The sequence below is a fragment of the Tachysurus fulvidraco genome, chromosome 3 (assembly GCF_022655615.1).
Source record: "Tachysurus fulvidraco isolate hzauxx_2018 chromosome 3, HZAU_PFXX_2.0, whole genome shotgun sequence".
In the NCBI taxonomy this organism is placed as follows: domain Eukaryota; kingdom Metazoa; phylum Chordata; class Actinopteri; order Siluriformes; family Bagridae; genus Tachysurus; species Tachysurus fulvidraco.
The window spans coordinates 12,745,425-12,763,220 of record NC_062520.1 but is presented as its reverse complement, the minus strand read 5'-3'; the positions used below and the strand labels follow the sequence as shown (position 1 = coordinate 12,763,220).

The 17,796-nt window shown below is 38.1% G+C and overlaps 1 protein-coding gene across 1 annotated transcript in view; it reads left to right on the top strand.

Moving 5' to 3' along the window:
* The window catches only part of si:dkey-22o22.2 (neural-cadherin), a 110,536-nt gene that overhangs the window by 57,801 nt on the left and 34,939 nt on the right, over positions 1–17,796 (top strand). Inside the window, exons 5-11 of the mRNA XM_027149987.2 lie at positions 2,788–2,899; positions 8,161–8,410; positions 10,211–10,353; positions 11,522–11,694; positions 13,367–13,535; positions 15,708–15,878; positions 16,691–16,863. Coding sequence (XP_027005788.2) covers positions 2,788–2,899; positions 8,161–8,410; positions 10,211–10,353; positions 11,522–11,694; positions 13,367–13,535; positions 15,708–15,878; positions 16,691–16,863 — 1,191 coding nt within the window. The remainder of the gene's footprint in view (positions 1–2,787; positions 2,900–8,160; positions 8,411–10,210; positions 10,354–11,521; positions 11,695–13,366; positions 13,536–15,707; positions 15,879–16,690; positions 16,864–17,796) is intronic.

Here is a 17,796-nt window from a genome sequence, read left to right as displayed (position 1 = left end):
GAGCCTGAGACCTATCAAAAGAACTGTTGAACAACTAATGTTATATATGTGTGCTGCTAGTGTTGTGGGACACACTGTTCACGGTACACAATCTCATGTGTGAGTGCACTGCTAGAGGCTTATAAAGGTAGAATATTTCCTAATATACTAACTCTTGTTATGAAATGAGTGCACACAATGCGTTTCCCATTTTTCACTGAGAGGGATCTGCTGCTGAAGCCAAACATGGTTCAGAGAAGATCCTTCTTATTGTAGGACTGGCCTGCATTTCCAGTAGTGTAAATGTTGTCGTCCTTTGGCTGCTCCCTGTTTGGGGTCGCCATAGTAGATCATCCGATCTGCATATTGTGACTTGGCACATCTTTTTACACTGGATGCCCTTCTTGTCACTGTCTTCCCATTTAATCTGGACTTGGGACCGGCACTGAGATTTAACCCCTCAGTGGCTGAGTTGGTTCCCTGCCTGGAAATGAAACCCTGGCTGAGGCAGTGAGAGCGTTACCGGTAGCATAAATACCAATAAATAATCATGAATTAGGAGTGTTTCTTAATGCAGGGCACAAAAGTCTTTTGCATATTCAAAAATAGTGGTGGCAGATGGTTTTATTTATATGTCTAAGAAGTAAGAACTAGAGCAGGACTTTACTAACAAACAGGAAAAATACCAATTCCAAAATCGCATGCCAACCAAAAGCTATGAGATAACAATTTCCTAGTGCTGCTTATATGATGCTCATTGATGAATTTTCTACAAGAGCCTGGGTCTGACATTATTGCTGGCTGGAAGGTTTACAATAAAGCTCTCGATTGTTTCTAACAAAAGTAATATCATGAAATAAATCTGCAGACATTCCATAATACTAAATGTCACAGTGAGCTGATAAAACATACAGCATTCAATTCCTTAGTAATACAGTTAATTTGTTACTGTTATCAAACTGTTGGGAGGAATGATACACATCAGGAAGTGATGTTATAGAAAATGAATCACCTGTGTGTTAATAACTAACAAAAGGAACACATAAGACCACCCTATCATTAATTACATTGCTCTAACATTTACTTTTACATAACATTAGTTTTGAATACAGACATTGGTTTAGTATTTCCATGAAGTATTTTAGTAAAGCTGCTAACATAAGCATCTACTTGTAGCTGTAACTAAATTGAGAATGACATACAACGTTTGCATAATTTGGATAGATAATTGATTTAAAGGCAAAATCATAGCATCCTAGAAGATCATACAACAGAGCACAGATTGCTTGAGATATATAGCACACATTTCAAATAAAATGATGTATTTTTCTGAACTTAATTCAAATCTGAAGACTTTCACATGTGCATGATTTATGTTTGTTGATGAGCATGTATAGTACATACGTATGATATAATCAGCTTTAACTGGTAGAATTATGATGCATGATGTAAAATCTGAAACTCTTTGAAAAAGGCTGTATGACGTCCTGCCTGACACCCACACCATCTGTTTACAAGCCTCTTCTCTCTTGCTCTGTGTCTGATTGCTGTCCAGTAGACAGAGAGTGTCGGTGCCCTCTTAGTGAGACATAAATATTTAACAGAGATCTCACTCCTACTAAGGCTCTTAATCTGGTTTAAGCACTCACAGCTCTTATTAGCAGTAATAGCTCTTATACAAGCAGGGAGCAGAGGAATAGAGTCATTACTGTCTCTCCCTGACAGAGACAAGAAATAACAGTGTAGGAAGTGTATCTGCAGTGGTCAGCTGTGTGCGTTTTCACAAATATATATCTTGGTGCAGAACAGATATCACCACAAAGTAAGCAACATATGACAGTTATGACCTTTTGGGGGCAACAAGCTTTTTTTATAACTCCACTAGATGATGGAGGTATAATATTTTCAGGTTTCCCGAGATTCATGTTAGTGCGATATCCCAGAAATGAGTGGCTGAATATTTGTAGGATTGATATGGAATTATTACAGTAACCAATAGATGAACTGATTACATTGTGAAATTGATCCAACTGAGGTCAGGGTCACTGCAAGGTCAAATGTCTGTAATAATCTCTCTTCAGTAACTTCCTTAAATATATTTCATAAGCATCTAGAAGATCCAGATTTGTGATTGTGAGTTTTTAATAATATCAGTGGAAAGTCCTCAGAAGGATTGTAGTGTGTGTGTGTGTGTGTGTGTGTGTGTGTGTGTGTGTGTGTGTGTGTGTGTGTGTGTGTGTGTGTGTGTGTGTGTGTGTCACACAGAAGTTTTACCTCCCTTTTGGCAGTGCTGTTCTTAGCAGATAAGCTGGGCTCTGGGACACTGTCCTCAGCATGACTAACACACTCCATCTCTCTCTCTCTCTCTCTCTCTCTCTCTCTCTCTCTCTCTCTCTCTCTCTCTCTCTCTCTCTCTCTCTCTCTCTCTCTCTCTCTCTTGCTCTAGCTTTAAATTTGGATATTATATTTCGCTTTTTGTTCTACCCTTTTTTCCTCTCTTTAATTCAACCTATTTAATTCTTTCACTTTTAATGTCTATTTCTAGAATTTTGACTCTGCTATGAACTTTTTCAACAGAAATATGAAATTTGTCTTTTTTCCAAAAATTGTCCACAGTCATTCTTTAACTGTTAGCATCAGCTTGGCTGCATGCACATGTTACACAGAGTACTTTTTTTTTTAATACAATGATCTCAGTTAAAGAGGAGCAAGAAGATCTTCTAAAGATGTTCAGTCCCTTATTGTTCTGCTCATCTTCGGTTCTTTTGTTTGTTACAAACATCTCTGTTTGTCTACTTGTCTATCCAGGTGGTTGTGCATATCACAGATGAGAATGACTGCACTCCAGAGTTCATGCATTCCATCTACAGCCGAGACAATATTCCAGAGACAACGCCACCTGGAACGTCTTTACTGCAGGGTGAGTGAAAGACATGGGAAAATACGGATGTTTTCTACAGCTCACTTCATCAAATAAAAATCTTAAAAGTCCTTTTATCAGAAGGACCTAAAGTCTTAAGTCAGAAACTTTGAGTTTTCTCACATGCTGAATTGTCATATCCACCGACTTCAATTCAATTCAGTTTATTTGAATAACACTTTTAACGATTTATTTTTTTACATTATCACGAGGCAGTTTTTCAGAAATAGTTTAGGATAGAAATAATACATTTGAAATGTATAATTCATTTAAAATGTATAATAATTTAGGAGTAAGCCAAAAATTATGGTGCCAAAGAATGATATGAGGAAGAAACCTTGAGCTGAACCATCCTCATTTGGGTGAGACTGGAGAGTGTGATTATAAATAACTACCCATCTATAAATATATATGTTCTATATGGTCTGGTGTCGAGTACTGTGTTTCTCCTGTGGTGTTCCTGGTATTGGGGCAGGTGCAGTGCTTGTGGGTGTGAGCATGCACTACAATTAAGAAAAAACACATAATGTCTCATGGGTCCACATGTAGGGCAGTAAATATACAACAATCCAAGGTTCAGGAACAGGAGTTTTAACTGAAGAACTTCACTAGCTTTACTTCACAAAAATACAAGAATAAATACAGAACATGAAAGTTAAACACTTTCACAAAAAAATCACTTACATTGCAATTATAAATAAATATAAAAGTGTATGGCATAATTCTAATTAAATCATATCATGAGTACTGTGGTTAATGCTTGACCTACTTTAACTTGCTTTACATTTTGCTCTATAAGCAATTCTCTCATTTCAGGCCATGATGTAGGACCTGTTTAAATACTCTACAGTCTTTGAGTCTAGATTTTTGTCTAGTGTCTAGCTCGCTAGTTCATATTAGCAGACAGATAGAATCATCATATATTCTCAAACGACTTAATCAGAATCTAATCTACACCACATTAGTTAACTTCAGTGGCAAAAACAAGTTCATGGTTTTGTGGATTCATTTATCATTTATATGAAATGGTACGGTTCATTGTAGGGGTGACTGTACATGTTTTGTTTTGCGAGCCAAGTAAAAATCAAGTGGTGCATTTAATTTTGATACAAAACTTTGAATTAGACTTGATCAGTTCAGTTTAAAAATGTTTAAACAGCTTGAGAAGTCTTTCTAACGAGCAGAAGAAATGACTGCAGTTGCAAAGGTTTATTAGAAATAATAAACATAAATGCAAAACAGACCAGACAAACAAATCCAGAACATCCAGACAAAAATCATCGTCAGGACAGGTGATTAGCTATCAAGATACCTCAGGCAAAAAAAAAAACAAACAGAATAAAATTCCACAGAGACAAATCCAGATCAAAAAGCAGAGAAGCATGCAGAGTAAACACAACACTTCACAATGACTGAACTGAATCTCCATCTGGATGTACAGGGTGTGTGAGTGATCGAAACCAGGTGCGCATAATCAGTAACTGGGTCATTGTGAATGTGTCAAGGAGTGTGTGTGTGAGTGTGTGTTGGCGTTTTTTTTGGTCCATGGTGGCTATGTTTGTAGGCTGGGAATGGGGTTAGACTCTGATTCCTGGGTAGATGTGACACCAGATTATTCAGATTAAATTGATTGTATATAGATAGATAGATAGATAGATAGATAGATAGATAGATAGATAGATAGATAGATAGATAGATAGATAGATAGATAGATAGATAGATAGATAGATAGATAGATAGATAGATAGATAGATAGATAGATAGAGATATATATATTTGAATTTAATCTGAATAATCTGGTGTCACATCTACACAAATTTACAAATGATACTTTATGCACTATAAGAAAAAAAATACTGTTATTGTTATTAACATAGAAGCTGTGAAGGCCAGCCATGTAAAAAAAAAAAAACATATTTAGTACAATATTTAATATGACCAAATACTGGTACACAGTGTACATTTTAAAAAATTTAATACTTTTGACACAGAACTAATTCTGTTTTCTGATTTATTCAGGTTTGAAGTGTTCATGATACTTTTAAAAATCATGAATCATTAACAGCTTGAGTAGTCTTTCTCACATTTTCAGTTGTCAGGCAGCAGAGAGATGGATGTAGTTGCAAAAGAGCTTAATTAACAAATAAATTTAAAACTTAAAAAAAAAATAGGACACCACTTCCATTCTGTGCTATGAGGTTGTGAAGTTACTTTATCTACCATAAGGGAATTCCTGTTATTGACATGGAGCTGTTTGTCAAGTCAAGTCAAGTAGCTTTTATTGTCGTTTCAACCATATATAGCTGATGCAATGACAATAGTACATAGTGAAATGAGATAACATTTCTCCAAGACCATGGTGCTACATAAAACAAAGACAGAGCTCAATAGAACAACACAGAGCTAAGAACTTATGGAGTGCTTGTGGAGAGACACTGGATCATTGTCCCAAACCCAAAACTAAACTAAATAAAAAAAATTTACACTATAAATAGAATATAGAAGCTTAATTTGTCATTCAAGTTTTTAAATTCTGTACCACATCTGAAATCGACAACCATAATAATTAACTGAAGAATTTAATGGTTTGTTTTCATAAAAACCAAGCTGATACACTACTGTGTCTTACTTTATTAGCAACACCTGATCCCATTTTTAACCCAGGTCACCACCCATGCTAATTAACTCTATTTAAGGTTTATTATTTATTTAAGGTGTATTCAATTTTCAGTTCTGAATACTTTTTTGGAAGTATTCTGCTTTTCGTTGGTAAATGATCTGGTTTGTTTATCATGCTCATTAGAGTGGGACACATTGGAGCACAGCTGGATGATGTGAAGGAAGTCAGAGAGGACTGTGAACTCTTTTAAGAACTGATGCTAATGGTGAAAATGCTGCGCAGTGATCCTATCACTGTAATGGACAGTGTTTTAGAGATTCCTAAAAATGGATGCTGTGATTTGATTAAGAAGGATAGAAAACCCAGGAGATGCATTACACATTAAATACATGTCGACACAAACATAAACACAGAGAAATGGGCATAATAATGCACAAGCGAGCAAGGAGACTGACAAAAAGTATGTTTGGGAATGTGTGTGTTATCTCCCATGTCTGCACACATCACTTGTGACTGTATTAACATTCTTATCTCTGATGGTTATCTGAGAATTAAGTAGTTGGTAAAGAGCTTTAAAACCAGCCATCAGGAGAACAAGAGACTGCTCTGATATCCAAACCTTAGAATGTCCACTGTTTTGTTTCTATCGGATTATAGAATACATTCATGATGATTAATGATCTTTATTTTTGCCTTTTTTTTTGCACCAGCCAGAGCCTCGAAAACAAAGTGAAGCGTGTGAGTTAAAAAAGTATACATATCTTGTAAAGCAACATCCAGAATGCCAACCACATTTGTGAAATTCAGTTAAGTTCCCATATTGCAGCGCAGAGCAGAAACATTGCCTCTTTTTTTAGCTATTGCACTTGCTGTGCTCTTTATACAAACAGACTGAACCCTGCCTCTGATTCGGCTGACGTCTTCTCTTTTAGTTGAGGCTTCGGAAACAGCTTTATATCCTGTGTGTGTGTTTTTATAACTCTCTCCCAACACTGAGGAAGCAGCAGATTCACATAAACAGCAGATGGAACTGGTATATACTTATCGAAATGTGTTCTGTTGTGTGAAAAAGAAATCGGATAAGCGCAGAGAATTTACCGACTTTACAGTAAAGCTGAGCAGAGGGGAAGGAAGATTATTGTTGTTGTTTACCTTAAATTGGGATTATACTGTAAATTGGGTGTGGACCTTTAATAAGAGCTAACAGGAAGGGAAGTGCAAGATGCTCCAATTATCGCATGAAAACTTTCTTGGCAAGGATTTAGCATAACGTCAAACTGGCACAGGCGAAGAACTGATTTGTTTAAATTATCCAGAGCTGTGAACCCAGGTCCTCACACACATGGATTAAAAATGGAAATAGCAGCCTGCAGAGATTTGCTATCAGGCTTTGTGTTTTAATGAACTGTCTGTTTGAATCCTGTTCCTGACAAAAGTCTTTCTGTCCACAACTAGTCTGCATGCAGAGGAATAGTGAGAAAATGCTGAAAATGATGTGTGTGTGTGTGTGTGTGTGTGTGTGTGTGTGTGTGTGTGTGTGTGTGTGTGTGTGTGTGTGTGTGTGTGTGTGTGTGTGTGTGTGTGTGTGTGTCGGTGTGTCGGTGTGTGTGTGTGTGTGTGTGTGTGTGTTACTACAGCTGTAGGCACATAGCTCACTATTTGCCATGGAGATTAAAGGGTCTTCATCTGCTGCTACCAAATGAGTGTGCTGGCTGGGTGCAGTGACAGCTTGCCTGAGGTAGAATGAAGCAGGACTCTGCCTCTGGCTCATTGCCTAATGACTGCAAAGCCGTCTTCGAATTTTACTTTTGATCTGCACCAGTCAACAGCCTCTTTCTCGCCTGCCACTGACAGATGGCCTCTTAAATTTATCAAATAAAGAATTGGCCCCCGCGACACAGTTTTAATTAATATCGACTCTTTTAACATGAGAGTACTTAATTAAAAAAGAGTGAACGAATCCAACAGACCACAGCCACAAAATGAGAATCCTTTGACTAATGCAAGACCAGAGAAACTCACATATACAGTATATGTGCAGGAACTTTCAGAAGCAGTATCAATATTTTAAAAATCTTTGAATTTTTATAATATTCCCATATTCCAGTGCAGAAAAAACCCTAGATACTTGTTTAACTGTTTACCTGATGCTGAATCTCTAACAGGCAAATAGTTCACTGTATACTCCTAAGAATATATAATGACTGAGTTTGAATAAACTTTGGAATAAATCCATATAAAAAAAAAATCCTATGTGAATGCACATTGGAGATTGTAGATTCCTATGCAGATAGAAAATGAAATGTAAAATCAAATTATATACAGCATGAAACATTAATTTGATTCAAATCAAATAAAATAGCAAATAAATAATATCAACCCAAAACTGTAGGTTTATGCTAGAAAAATATGGTGTTTCGAGAGACGCGTTTCATTGTCAGTGTGAGAGACACAATTTTCACCTTAATTCATGGGTATTCTGTGTGTGGCAAATAAAAAATTGATTTGTTAATGTGGGAAAAGAATATGGACAAATATGTGTATGCAATAGCTATAATATCTCTCTCTCTCTCTCTCTCTCTCTCTCTCTCTCTCTCTCTCTCTCTCTCTCTCTCTCTCTCTCTCTCTCTCTCTCTCTCAGTGCTGGCCAGAGATTGTGACACAGGTCTGAATGCAGAGATATCCTACTTCATCCAAAGTCAGGACTTTGCCATTTCGTCTCAAGGTGTGGTCAGCCCCAGCAGGAAGCTGGATTATGAGAGGCCCAATCACATGTATGAGTGTGTGGTGGTGGCTGTAGATAAGGGCGCACCATCGCGTACAGGCACCGCCTCCATTCGCATCCGCATGGCCAACGTCAATGATGAGGCTCCTGTCTTCACGCAGACTGTGTATGTACATGATGTTCTGCATAACGAAATCTAAATTTTATACCTATCAAATTATATAAAATTATTCTATCATATCATTATATATGATATGATAATTAAAGTGTTGTATTTCTCTTATACTACTGCTGTTTGCAAATGACTACAATTATCTTTTTATCAATGAATACACCTTAAAATAAATGAATCACATGAAACACATAAGGGACAAATAAAACAAATACACTACCATATTAAAATTTGACGTTTGAGTTTAATAATTGATATTATAGTGATAGATATATAAACCAAGTATGAAATGTGTCTTTTTTTGTTTAAGAATGTGATAATATTCACCTTATACACCTTAAATTTTATTCACTCATTGTTATATTTAATGTCTGCAAACTGAAGATAAAGCAGTCAAAACCACACCAGCATTTTTCTTTTCCTTTGTGAACTTAATGTGACAATGCAGCTTGTCATGTTACTTAGAAACTGCTCCCTGTCATGAAAAGTGACACTGGAAATAAACTGCTGCTAGAGTTGCTGTCTGAGTTGTGCAATTGTAGAAAAATAATCAGCACATTCTGACCAATCAGATTTGAGAATTCTACAGCAATTTTTTTTAAACAGTTCATGTTTTAAGAGTGAAGTTGAATATGTCTAAGATAACATATTTCTGTTATTTCTGTTTAATAAGTACATTTAAATGGTAGACTGACAATTTAAATTACTTGCAAACATGACTTTGTACAAATTATCAAAAGTCTTTGTTTATCACCGTTTATTTGTCAATGTTAAATTCTCCAACTTCCTGTCTGTTTCCTCTAATTATCTTTGACTTTGTTGCAGTTGGTAGTTCTGATCATTTCCATCTTTCTCACTCTGATGCTTTGGGCTGAGACCCAGTAGGCAGCAGCAGGCAGGCTGGCATCAGGCTTGATGGGGCGTGCATTTCCTGAGAGTAGCTACAATGAGAAGCAGTCATTTGAATAGATTCAGTGGAATGAAAACAGCAGAGAGGAGCTGCTGATTCACCAGATCTGCATTTCATCATGTCAGTGTAGGAACAGGACAAATAACAGAGGAAATGATGAGTGTGAGTGAATGTGAACTTTGTTTCTGTGATCATAATGCAAATCCAAAAATAAAGCACATGCATTGCATTGCAGCATGTAGGTGAGGCAGGTTTATTTTAGGTATTTTTAGTTTGTACCCATTGTGGATTGAGAACTTGTTGTGGTGAAGGGGCCTGTGTACTTTGGTGAACCTCAGGGATATGTCACTGAAAACTGCACATATACAGTATGAGGGAAGAGGTCAGACAATGAGCTTCAACACTCCTGTGAAAGGTACAGAAATGCGTACCCTGTCTATGACTAATGACTATGACGGGTGCGGGCGAGAGTGGAACACGCAGCTTGCGGGCGCGGGCGGTCCTGGTCAGAAATTCAGCGGGAGCAGGCGGGTGCGGGTTTATAAAAACAGTCCCGCGCAGGGCTCTACCCTGAAGGTCTTCTTTTAATTTTTCAATATTCATGCAATTTTTACTCGTAACCCTAACGGATAAAAAACTTTTTGTTTTTGACTTTTGATTTGGTCTAGGTTCAGTAAAGGTTAAATTTAGATTTAAGAATAGTTACAACATAAACCACCATAAGGAAAGTAGAGGGATGTGTGCAGGTCAGCAGCTGAGAGAAAAGACTGCATGGGTTTTTTGTGAGTGGTCTGGGACGTGCTTCAGAGAAAACAGATGGCGGGTCTGTGATGTGCATAGCCTGCTCTATTCACATCTCTCTTTCTTATTGTTGCTGTCTGCAGCTATAAGACCTTCCTGTCAGAGGACGCTGGTCCTGAGACTCTGGTGGCCATTGTGCATGCCAAGGATCCAGACGGGGATGGGGTGACATATGCCATCACTGGAGGGAATGAAGACAGTAACTTTGAACTGGACAACCAAAAAGGTGGGTAGAGGAGGTCATGCCCTCTTCCCAAACGCACACACACACTTACAGCCTCACAGGAATGGGGTTTAAAATGAGGGGTTTTTTTTTGGTCAAGACAATAAATATTCAACAAGAGCATTAATATTTAATGATGTAATGTGTAAGCCTTGATGTGTTATGATGATAAATGTCTAATGATTGTATTTATTATTATTTCTCATGTCATATTATATTCTGTATCACAATATTGCAATATTGTGTTTCTCAGCCTCAGTGCTTTGGCAGATTTGACAATTATATAAGTTTTTTTTTTTTTTTTTTTGCACTCACATACATCTAGCACTCATTGTGAATTCTTACTGTGACCAACCAAGTGATATGGAGCTCATGGGGATGAATTGCTAGTCAGTCGCACTGTAGGAGTTATTTATAAGAATACGGTTTGCCAAAGATGTGCCAAAGATAATGATCAGTGATTAAGGATGTGCAGAGTGCAGCATTACCAGGTGTAGTAAATATTTAGAAGGCAAATACTAATGGTCTTTTTCTCTATCTTTTTCTAGAATTGTTTTTTTATTCTATTTTTCACGAAAAATAGTTAGTGGCTATCACAAGGGGAAAATATAAATATTTGAGACTATTTCTTTGGCAGATTTTCAGCTTCCATCTCCTTTAGCTATTAATGCAGCTAGCAAAAGGATTTAAATAATCTCACTGCTTGCCTCTAAAGGTATGAGCTCATGCAGGGGGATTCCTGTTATTCAGACTGTAAAATCTTGCTCTCAAGACATCTGCATCAGTGCAGAGATGGAACATGTTTATAACAGATGTATTTAAGATTAAATCTTTCATCTACCTATAATAAATGAGACCTTTTCCCTCCTTCTTTTGACTTTCTTTCATTTATATGAGAAAATAAATATTATTTTTGCTGCTTTCTGTCATGACCTCACACGTTCAATGTGCTAGCAATAGCTCCCTATTCGGTAAGATCTGTGTTTGTATGGGATTTTTGTGTTCACGTTTGCACTATTTGTCTATAATAGCTTATTTCCAGCTAGCTGTCTGTGTTAGATTTTAATGGATACTCATGAGAGCCATTTTCCTTACAGGGAACTCCTGATTTGTATTGGGAAACTTTTTCATTTTTACTGTGTAATAACATGCTGTGTTTTGCATGTGTCAGGCATCATCAGGCTGCGCCGCAGTCCTCCTCCTAAACTGCACGGTCTTCAGTATGTCCTCAATGTCACGGCAACTGACGACAACGCAGCCGGCGGCCCGTTGCCCCTCAGCAGCTCAGCACAAGTCATCGTTGGAATTAATGATATTAACAACAACAAACCTGTCTTTGAGGAGGTGAGACACAAAACACAGATATATCACTCACTTGAAAACAAATTAAAATTAATTTCACAATACTTATGAACAAGCAACACAGAAGGACCTTAATTTGATTGGATCATATACCCTAAAAAGGCAAAAAGGCAGTGTATCCTTCATATTCATTATATTTTTAAAATCATGATTTTGAAAAATATTTGCACCCTAATATGTTTACAATTATTATCAAATTAATTTTAAATTAATGGGTTTTAAGGTTCTTGCTCATTAAAGGGTTAAAAGATAAAAGTAGTTGAGAAAGAAATTTAAGGGAATCTGTAAAGAACAGAAATATTTTCCATATGAATATTGCATAATGTCATGCCATTCGTCCTTACTTGTTCAGAATAACACATAGCATTGAAAAAAGTTACACACAATTTAATCTCAGTGTTACATTTATGAATATATTTTTACTGTTTTGCAATCTCTCTCTAACTGTTGACCCATATTTACTAGCTCAGAGCATAGGACACAAAAGGATCAGAGTGATGGATGAGAAAGTGTGAAAGCAAAAGAAGAAAGCCAGAGTGATTGAATGAGCTCCTACAGTCTAGTGTGTCCATGAGTAAGAAGCTAACAAGAGGAGTCAGAATGATAGAGAAGTTGAGAGAAGAAGTTAAATAGAAAGATGGCTTTTTGTGAATTTGGGCACTGGAGAGATGAGGAGAGCGAGAAAGACAGCTGGCAGCAGGAGATCTGAGGCTTGTGGTGCTCGGATGAACGGGCAGAGTCTCTGTAGTGTGTCGGGAGAGTACGATCAGCAGAGAGCTGACCAAGCTTCCACTCTGTTGCTGCTCTCCATGAATATTTCAGAGCAGAAATTAGCCCCCGGCACTGTGGATGCATATGAAAGAGGAGCACTAAGTGTGCCCAAGAGGCAACAATTGGCCCTTCTCCAGTCACGCTGCCTGTCTCTGCTCGCCTGACCAGGATTTGCCCACTGCTGCTCATGCAGGTGGAGCAATTGAACCAGGCCACAGGATAGAAATTTTGCCTGTTTTGTGGAAAAGTGCCCTACTGCTTTTGTACACACCAAACCTGTGCTGCTTTGCAGTCAGGAACAATCTCTGCTTCTAATTGCACAATAGATTACAGCTACAGACAACCAGTTAAAATGTTTTCCCTAGCTAAACTCCATAATCCCCACTAAGCTCTTTGTGCCTTCTCTAAAGTGTGTGTGTGTGTGTGTGTGTGTGTGTGTGTGTGTGTGTGTGTGTGTGTGTGTGTGTGTGTGTGTGTGTGTGTGTGTGTGTGTGTGAGTGAGTGTGTGAGTGAGTGAGAGAGAGAGAGAGAGAGAGAGAGAGAGAGAGAGAGAGAGAGAGAGAGAGAGAGAGAGAGAGAGAGAGAGACAGACAGACAATGTAAACTGCTGAACGAGGCTAGGGCTAATTCAGTGTTTTAGCCCTGCTATTGATCCAGTTAGTCGATTAATCGCCCCACATCGACACGTCCTCCCCAGTTGGTGTTGTATGGTAGAATGGGTCATGAAAGCATAATGTGAGAAGGAGGAGGATGAGGAGAAATACTGAGAGGCTAAGATGAAAGGAAAGAAAAAGGAGGGGAAGGAGGGTGAAAGTATACAGTATGTCCTCATTAATTAGCAATTCTGTTTGGCCTGTGTAAACACTTACATGTTCTCTTTCAGTGCCATAATTACAGCCTGAATGCTCTCGTGCTGGAGAATCAGCCACCGGGAACAGTGGTCTTGCGGGTGCAAGCTCACGATGCTGACACTGGGGTCAACGGAGAGGTCAAGTATGGAATCATGCAACGAGATGGAGCCTCACCGGGGTTCATCATTAACCCTGACACAGGTAAATCATTTAATTGAAATCTAAAAAGTGTAAAGCTGCTCCAAAACAATACAATGAAAGTATTGAAACATTCATTCATTCATTTTCTACCACTTATCCAACTTCTCGGGTCGCGGGGAGCCTGTGACTATCTCAGGCATCATCGGGCATCAAGGCAGGATATACCCTAGACGGAGTGCCAACCAATCGCAGGGCACACACACACATTCTCATTCACTCACACACTCACACACTACGGACAATTTTTCAGAGATGCCAATCAACCTACCATGCATGTCTTTGGATCGGGGAGGAAACCGGAGTACCTGGAGGAAACCCCAAGGCATGGGGAGAACATGCAAACTCCACACACAAGGCGGGAATCGAACCCCCAACCCTGGAGGTGTGAGGCAAACGTGCTAACCACTAAGCCACCGTGCCCCCCGTATTGAAACATGAACACATTTAATATATTTTAAACCTGGATGGTGACTTTTTTTTTGACAATATGCCCTTTAGATATATTCTTTGCTAACCCGTCAATACAGAATAAAAAGGTGTGTATAGCATGTAACACACAACAACAATATGGCTACAGCAATGGCAGCCATGAGCCTTTTCTACAGTGCTGCTTCTCTCTGAGCCACCAATCCAGAATTTTTATTAAAGAGAATCTGACTATTTGTCAGTTGCTAGATAGTTGAAAGCCCACAATTGTTTACAATGTCTTTGTATGATTTAGCATTAATAATTTCCCTTAAATGGAACTAAAAGGCACAGACCTGTTCTAGCATGACTGTTCCCCCATGTACAAAGCAAGGTTTATATAGACATAGTTGGCCAAGGATGGAGTGGAATAAATTCATTGGCCCTCACTTCAAACCCATTATTTTGTAATGAAATTATGAGTTGATGCTTGCAGTTTGAACTTCATAATGATGTTCTACTTTCACTTAGGTTAACAGTTTCCTACATTTTCCACTGTGATATTCAGCTACCTAAAGGTTCCAAAACATGCATTTAGCAGACATCCTTATTCAGAGTGACTTACATTTAACCTCTTTTTTATACATCTGATCAATTGAGGGTTAAAGGCCTTGCTCAGGGGCCCAGCAGTGGCAGCTTGGTGAACCTGGGATTCAAACTCACAACCTTCAAATCAGTAATCAGTAGTATTTTTCAAAGTCTTGATGGAGCACCATTGTCCTAGTCATAGATATTTTACTAGTCAATTTGAATCTCTGTTATAACCCTTAAGTCCAAGTTCTGAATGCAGAATGCTTCTCTGTTGGAATTCTCATTAATATGACATTAAACAATGCTGATTATTCTCAATTGAGAAACAAATAAAGAAGGTCTTGCTCTTTTAGGTGCTAACAGCAAAATCTGACCGTTATCCCTTATGTTTGAGATCCTTTAATTTTTTTTCTCCTATTAAACTCCACTGTAACAGTCTTCCGTGAGGTCAGACAACTGCTAACGCATTAAATATTTCAGACATGTTAAGGTAAAAAAAAAAAAATGTATCCAAAAGCTATTTTTCACATTTCACATTATCTTTTTTTAAATTTATCTCACAAAATAAACCTCATTAGTTCACTTCCTTGGAAAGTCATAATACGTGTGTAATAATGTAAAAGCTGTTCATGCTGTTTTTGCTTCAGTTTTAAAGGTGTCATAATTTTCATTTGCTGTTAACAAAGCACATAAAAAACACGGCTTTGTTATTAGTCCAGTGTGCAACATGTCCAAGACCGGTCTGTAAAAACTGCTGTAAGAAATACTGTGTAGGCTTTTAGGTCACTGTTCAGGCACCATATGAGTGCAGAAAAAGGCAGATAGCTGTGAAAATAATAGCACACTCTGTAAGGTTATAAAAATAAAAGAAAATTGTTTGACAGAGAAGAAGAACAGTCCTGTGAACTACTTTTGTGTCATCATGATCATGACATACCAGTTTAAAACTGATGGTTTACATTACATGAATTTAAATTCTGTTTGCAAATTAATTGAACGTAATTTATGAATTAATGAACGCATAGACGCATAGATAAAATATCACTAATCATTTAGATCAGTCACTTGAAGCACGGCTAAATATAAAATGAAGTATAATTTGAAAGTAAATGTAACTGAATGTATTTCCAGACTGGCTGAGCAGTGTGTGTGTGTGTGTGTGTACTGTATGTGCAGGGGTGATCAGCACAGCAGTGAGTTTCGACCGGGAGAGGCAGAGAGAATACACACTGTCTGTCACAGCCATAGATCAGGCAGAAGAGCCCCTCATCGGCATCTGTCAAATCACCATACTCATCGGAGACCAAAATGACAACAACCCCAAGTTTGAAAACAGTCGTTATCAATGTAAGAGTCAGCAATCACTGTGGCTGTGCTACCTAATCACTAACACACCCTGTTCTAGTCTTTTTTCTGAAGAGTTTGTCTCAATTTTAATCTCTGCCTTGTTTGAAGATCACTGTGATGTTTGTAGTTTAATCACAAAGCTTGCCTGTGGATTTATTTTAAAATTGTAACATCCACTATGTCTGTAAGGGCGTTTGTAATGCTATGCAAGGACGATATTTAAAGGCTATATTTTGTTTATACAGAAGGGGAAAAAATATACTCCTTTCGATCTTTCATTAGATGCAGGCCAGTGAATAGAGAGGCTGTGATTAACTTTCCACTCAGGCATTGACCTTTACTTAAACATTAGGCCCTTTTACTTAACGTCACATCACAGAGACCTGACACATGTTCAAACCACAGAGCACATTAGGCTTGAATATTAAATCTGTTAAGCAGTTTGAAAACAGTGGGTCTGAGCAGTCACAACTCAGCACCACTACATCATCTGAAGTCAATATTAGAATCCTTTAAAGTTACTGGGAATGAGGAGAAGAGTTTTTTGCAGCTCTTTTAACTAATTTGTTTGTTTATCATGAGCTCAAATATGTGTCCAATAAGTTTGATGTCAGGATTCCTTTTCATCATATTAAAAGCAGTGCTGGCTTATGGGAACTGGCTCATGAAGTATTTAACATGGAGGCTGAAACGTTTCTGGGGAACGCATTCATTTGCACTGCAGTATGGGTGTGACAACAGCAGGCATTCAGACAGATGGTGTTGTTGTTGTTTTCTGATACCTGTGTTCACATTAACCCTTCCTGTGCCAGACTTCTTGAGAGAGGACACCCCTGTGGGCACCAGCTTTTTGCGGGCAGCAGCCCATGATGATGACCAGGGCACTAACGCCATCATTGCATACTCCTTAACTCATCAGACCCCTGCCTACTTCCGCATCAACCCGGGCACAGGATGGGTGTATGTTAATCACCCCATTTCACAGGTGCGTTGTGCAGTTTACAGACCACACTTTACAAATCCCATGAAACAGCTTCTTAGCGGTGGTTTAATTCCATATCTTGATGTATTTCTTTAAAACACAATGTCAGAGTGACGTTGAATTGTTACGTTATTTGACTGACTCCTACAACAGTGTTTAAGATACATTACACATATCTAAATTTAAATCAACATCACTGAGCTAGCCAAATATGGAGAACAGTAAAGAGTTTCATGAATCTATTACCTTCTACTTTTACTTTTGGGGAAGCCCAGAACCATGTTTTCTCTCTCACCTAGTTTGAGGAAGCAACATATTCTGAGTGTGGTATACAGCACTGAGGCTGTCGCTCATATCAGTCTGTTTATTCTGTCAGCATTTGCATATTAAACATGACACATTCCAGAAGAATACCTCAGCCATGTCTGTATATATAGACATACAAATGTGCCAGCAGAAGAAACAATTGTATTCTCTCATGCATAAATACTTTCACAGAGATCTTTTTCTGACTTTCTACCAAATTCCTCTAAACATATTTATGAGCAATGCTTTTCTTTGTATCTTTCATTTGCTCAGTTTTTCTGTCTCAGCTCTGTGTTCTTTTTATACTTTCTTTTGTTTCCCTTCTTGTTTCTGCTCTGTGTGCATATGTGTGTGCCTGCGTGCGTGTGTGTGTGTGTGTGTGTGTGTGTGTGTGTGTGTGTGTGTGTGTGTGTGTGTGTGTGTGTGTGTGTGTGTGTATATATGCAACCACGTATGTGTGGTGTGTTCTTGTTGTTTTGCTTGTGCAGAAATGTCATATCTCTGTGTTTCTCAGCCTAGCAGTGGCTAGCTCTGTCATTTCTGTGCAGGTTATATAAAACCTCAGGCTTCACTGTCTGACATTAAGAAGGATCTGTGGACACACACACACACACCGACAGAGAGACAGGC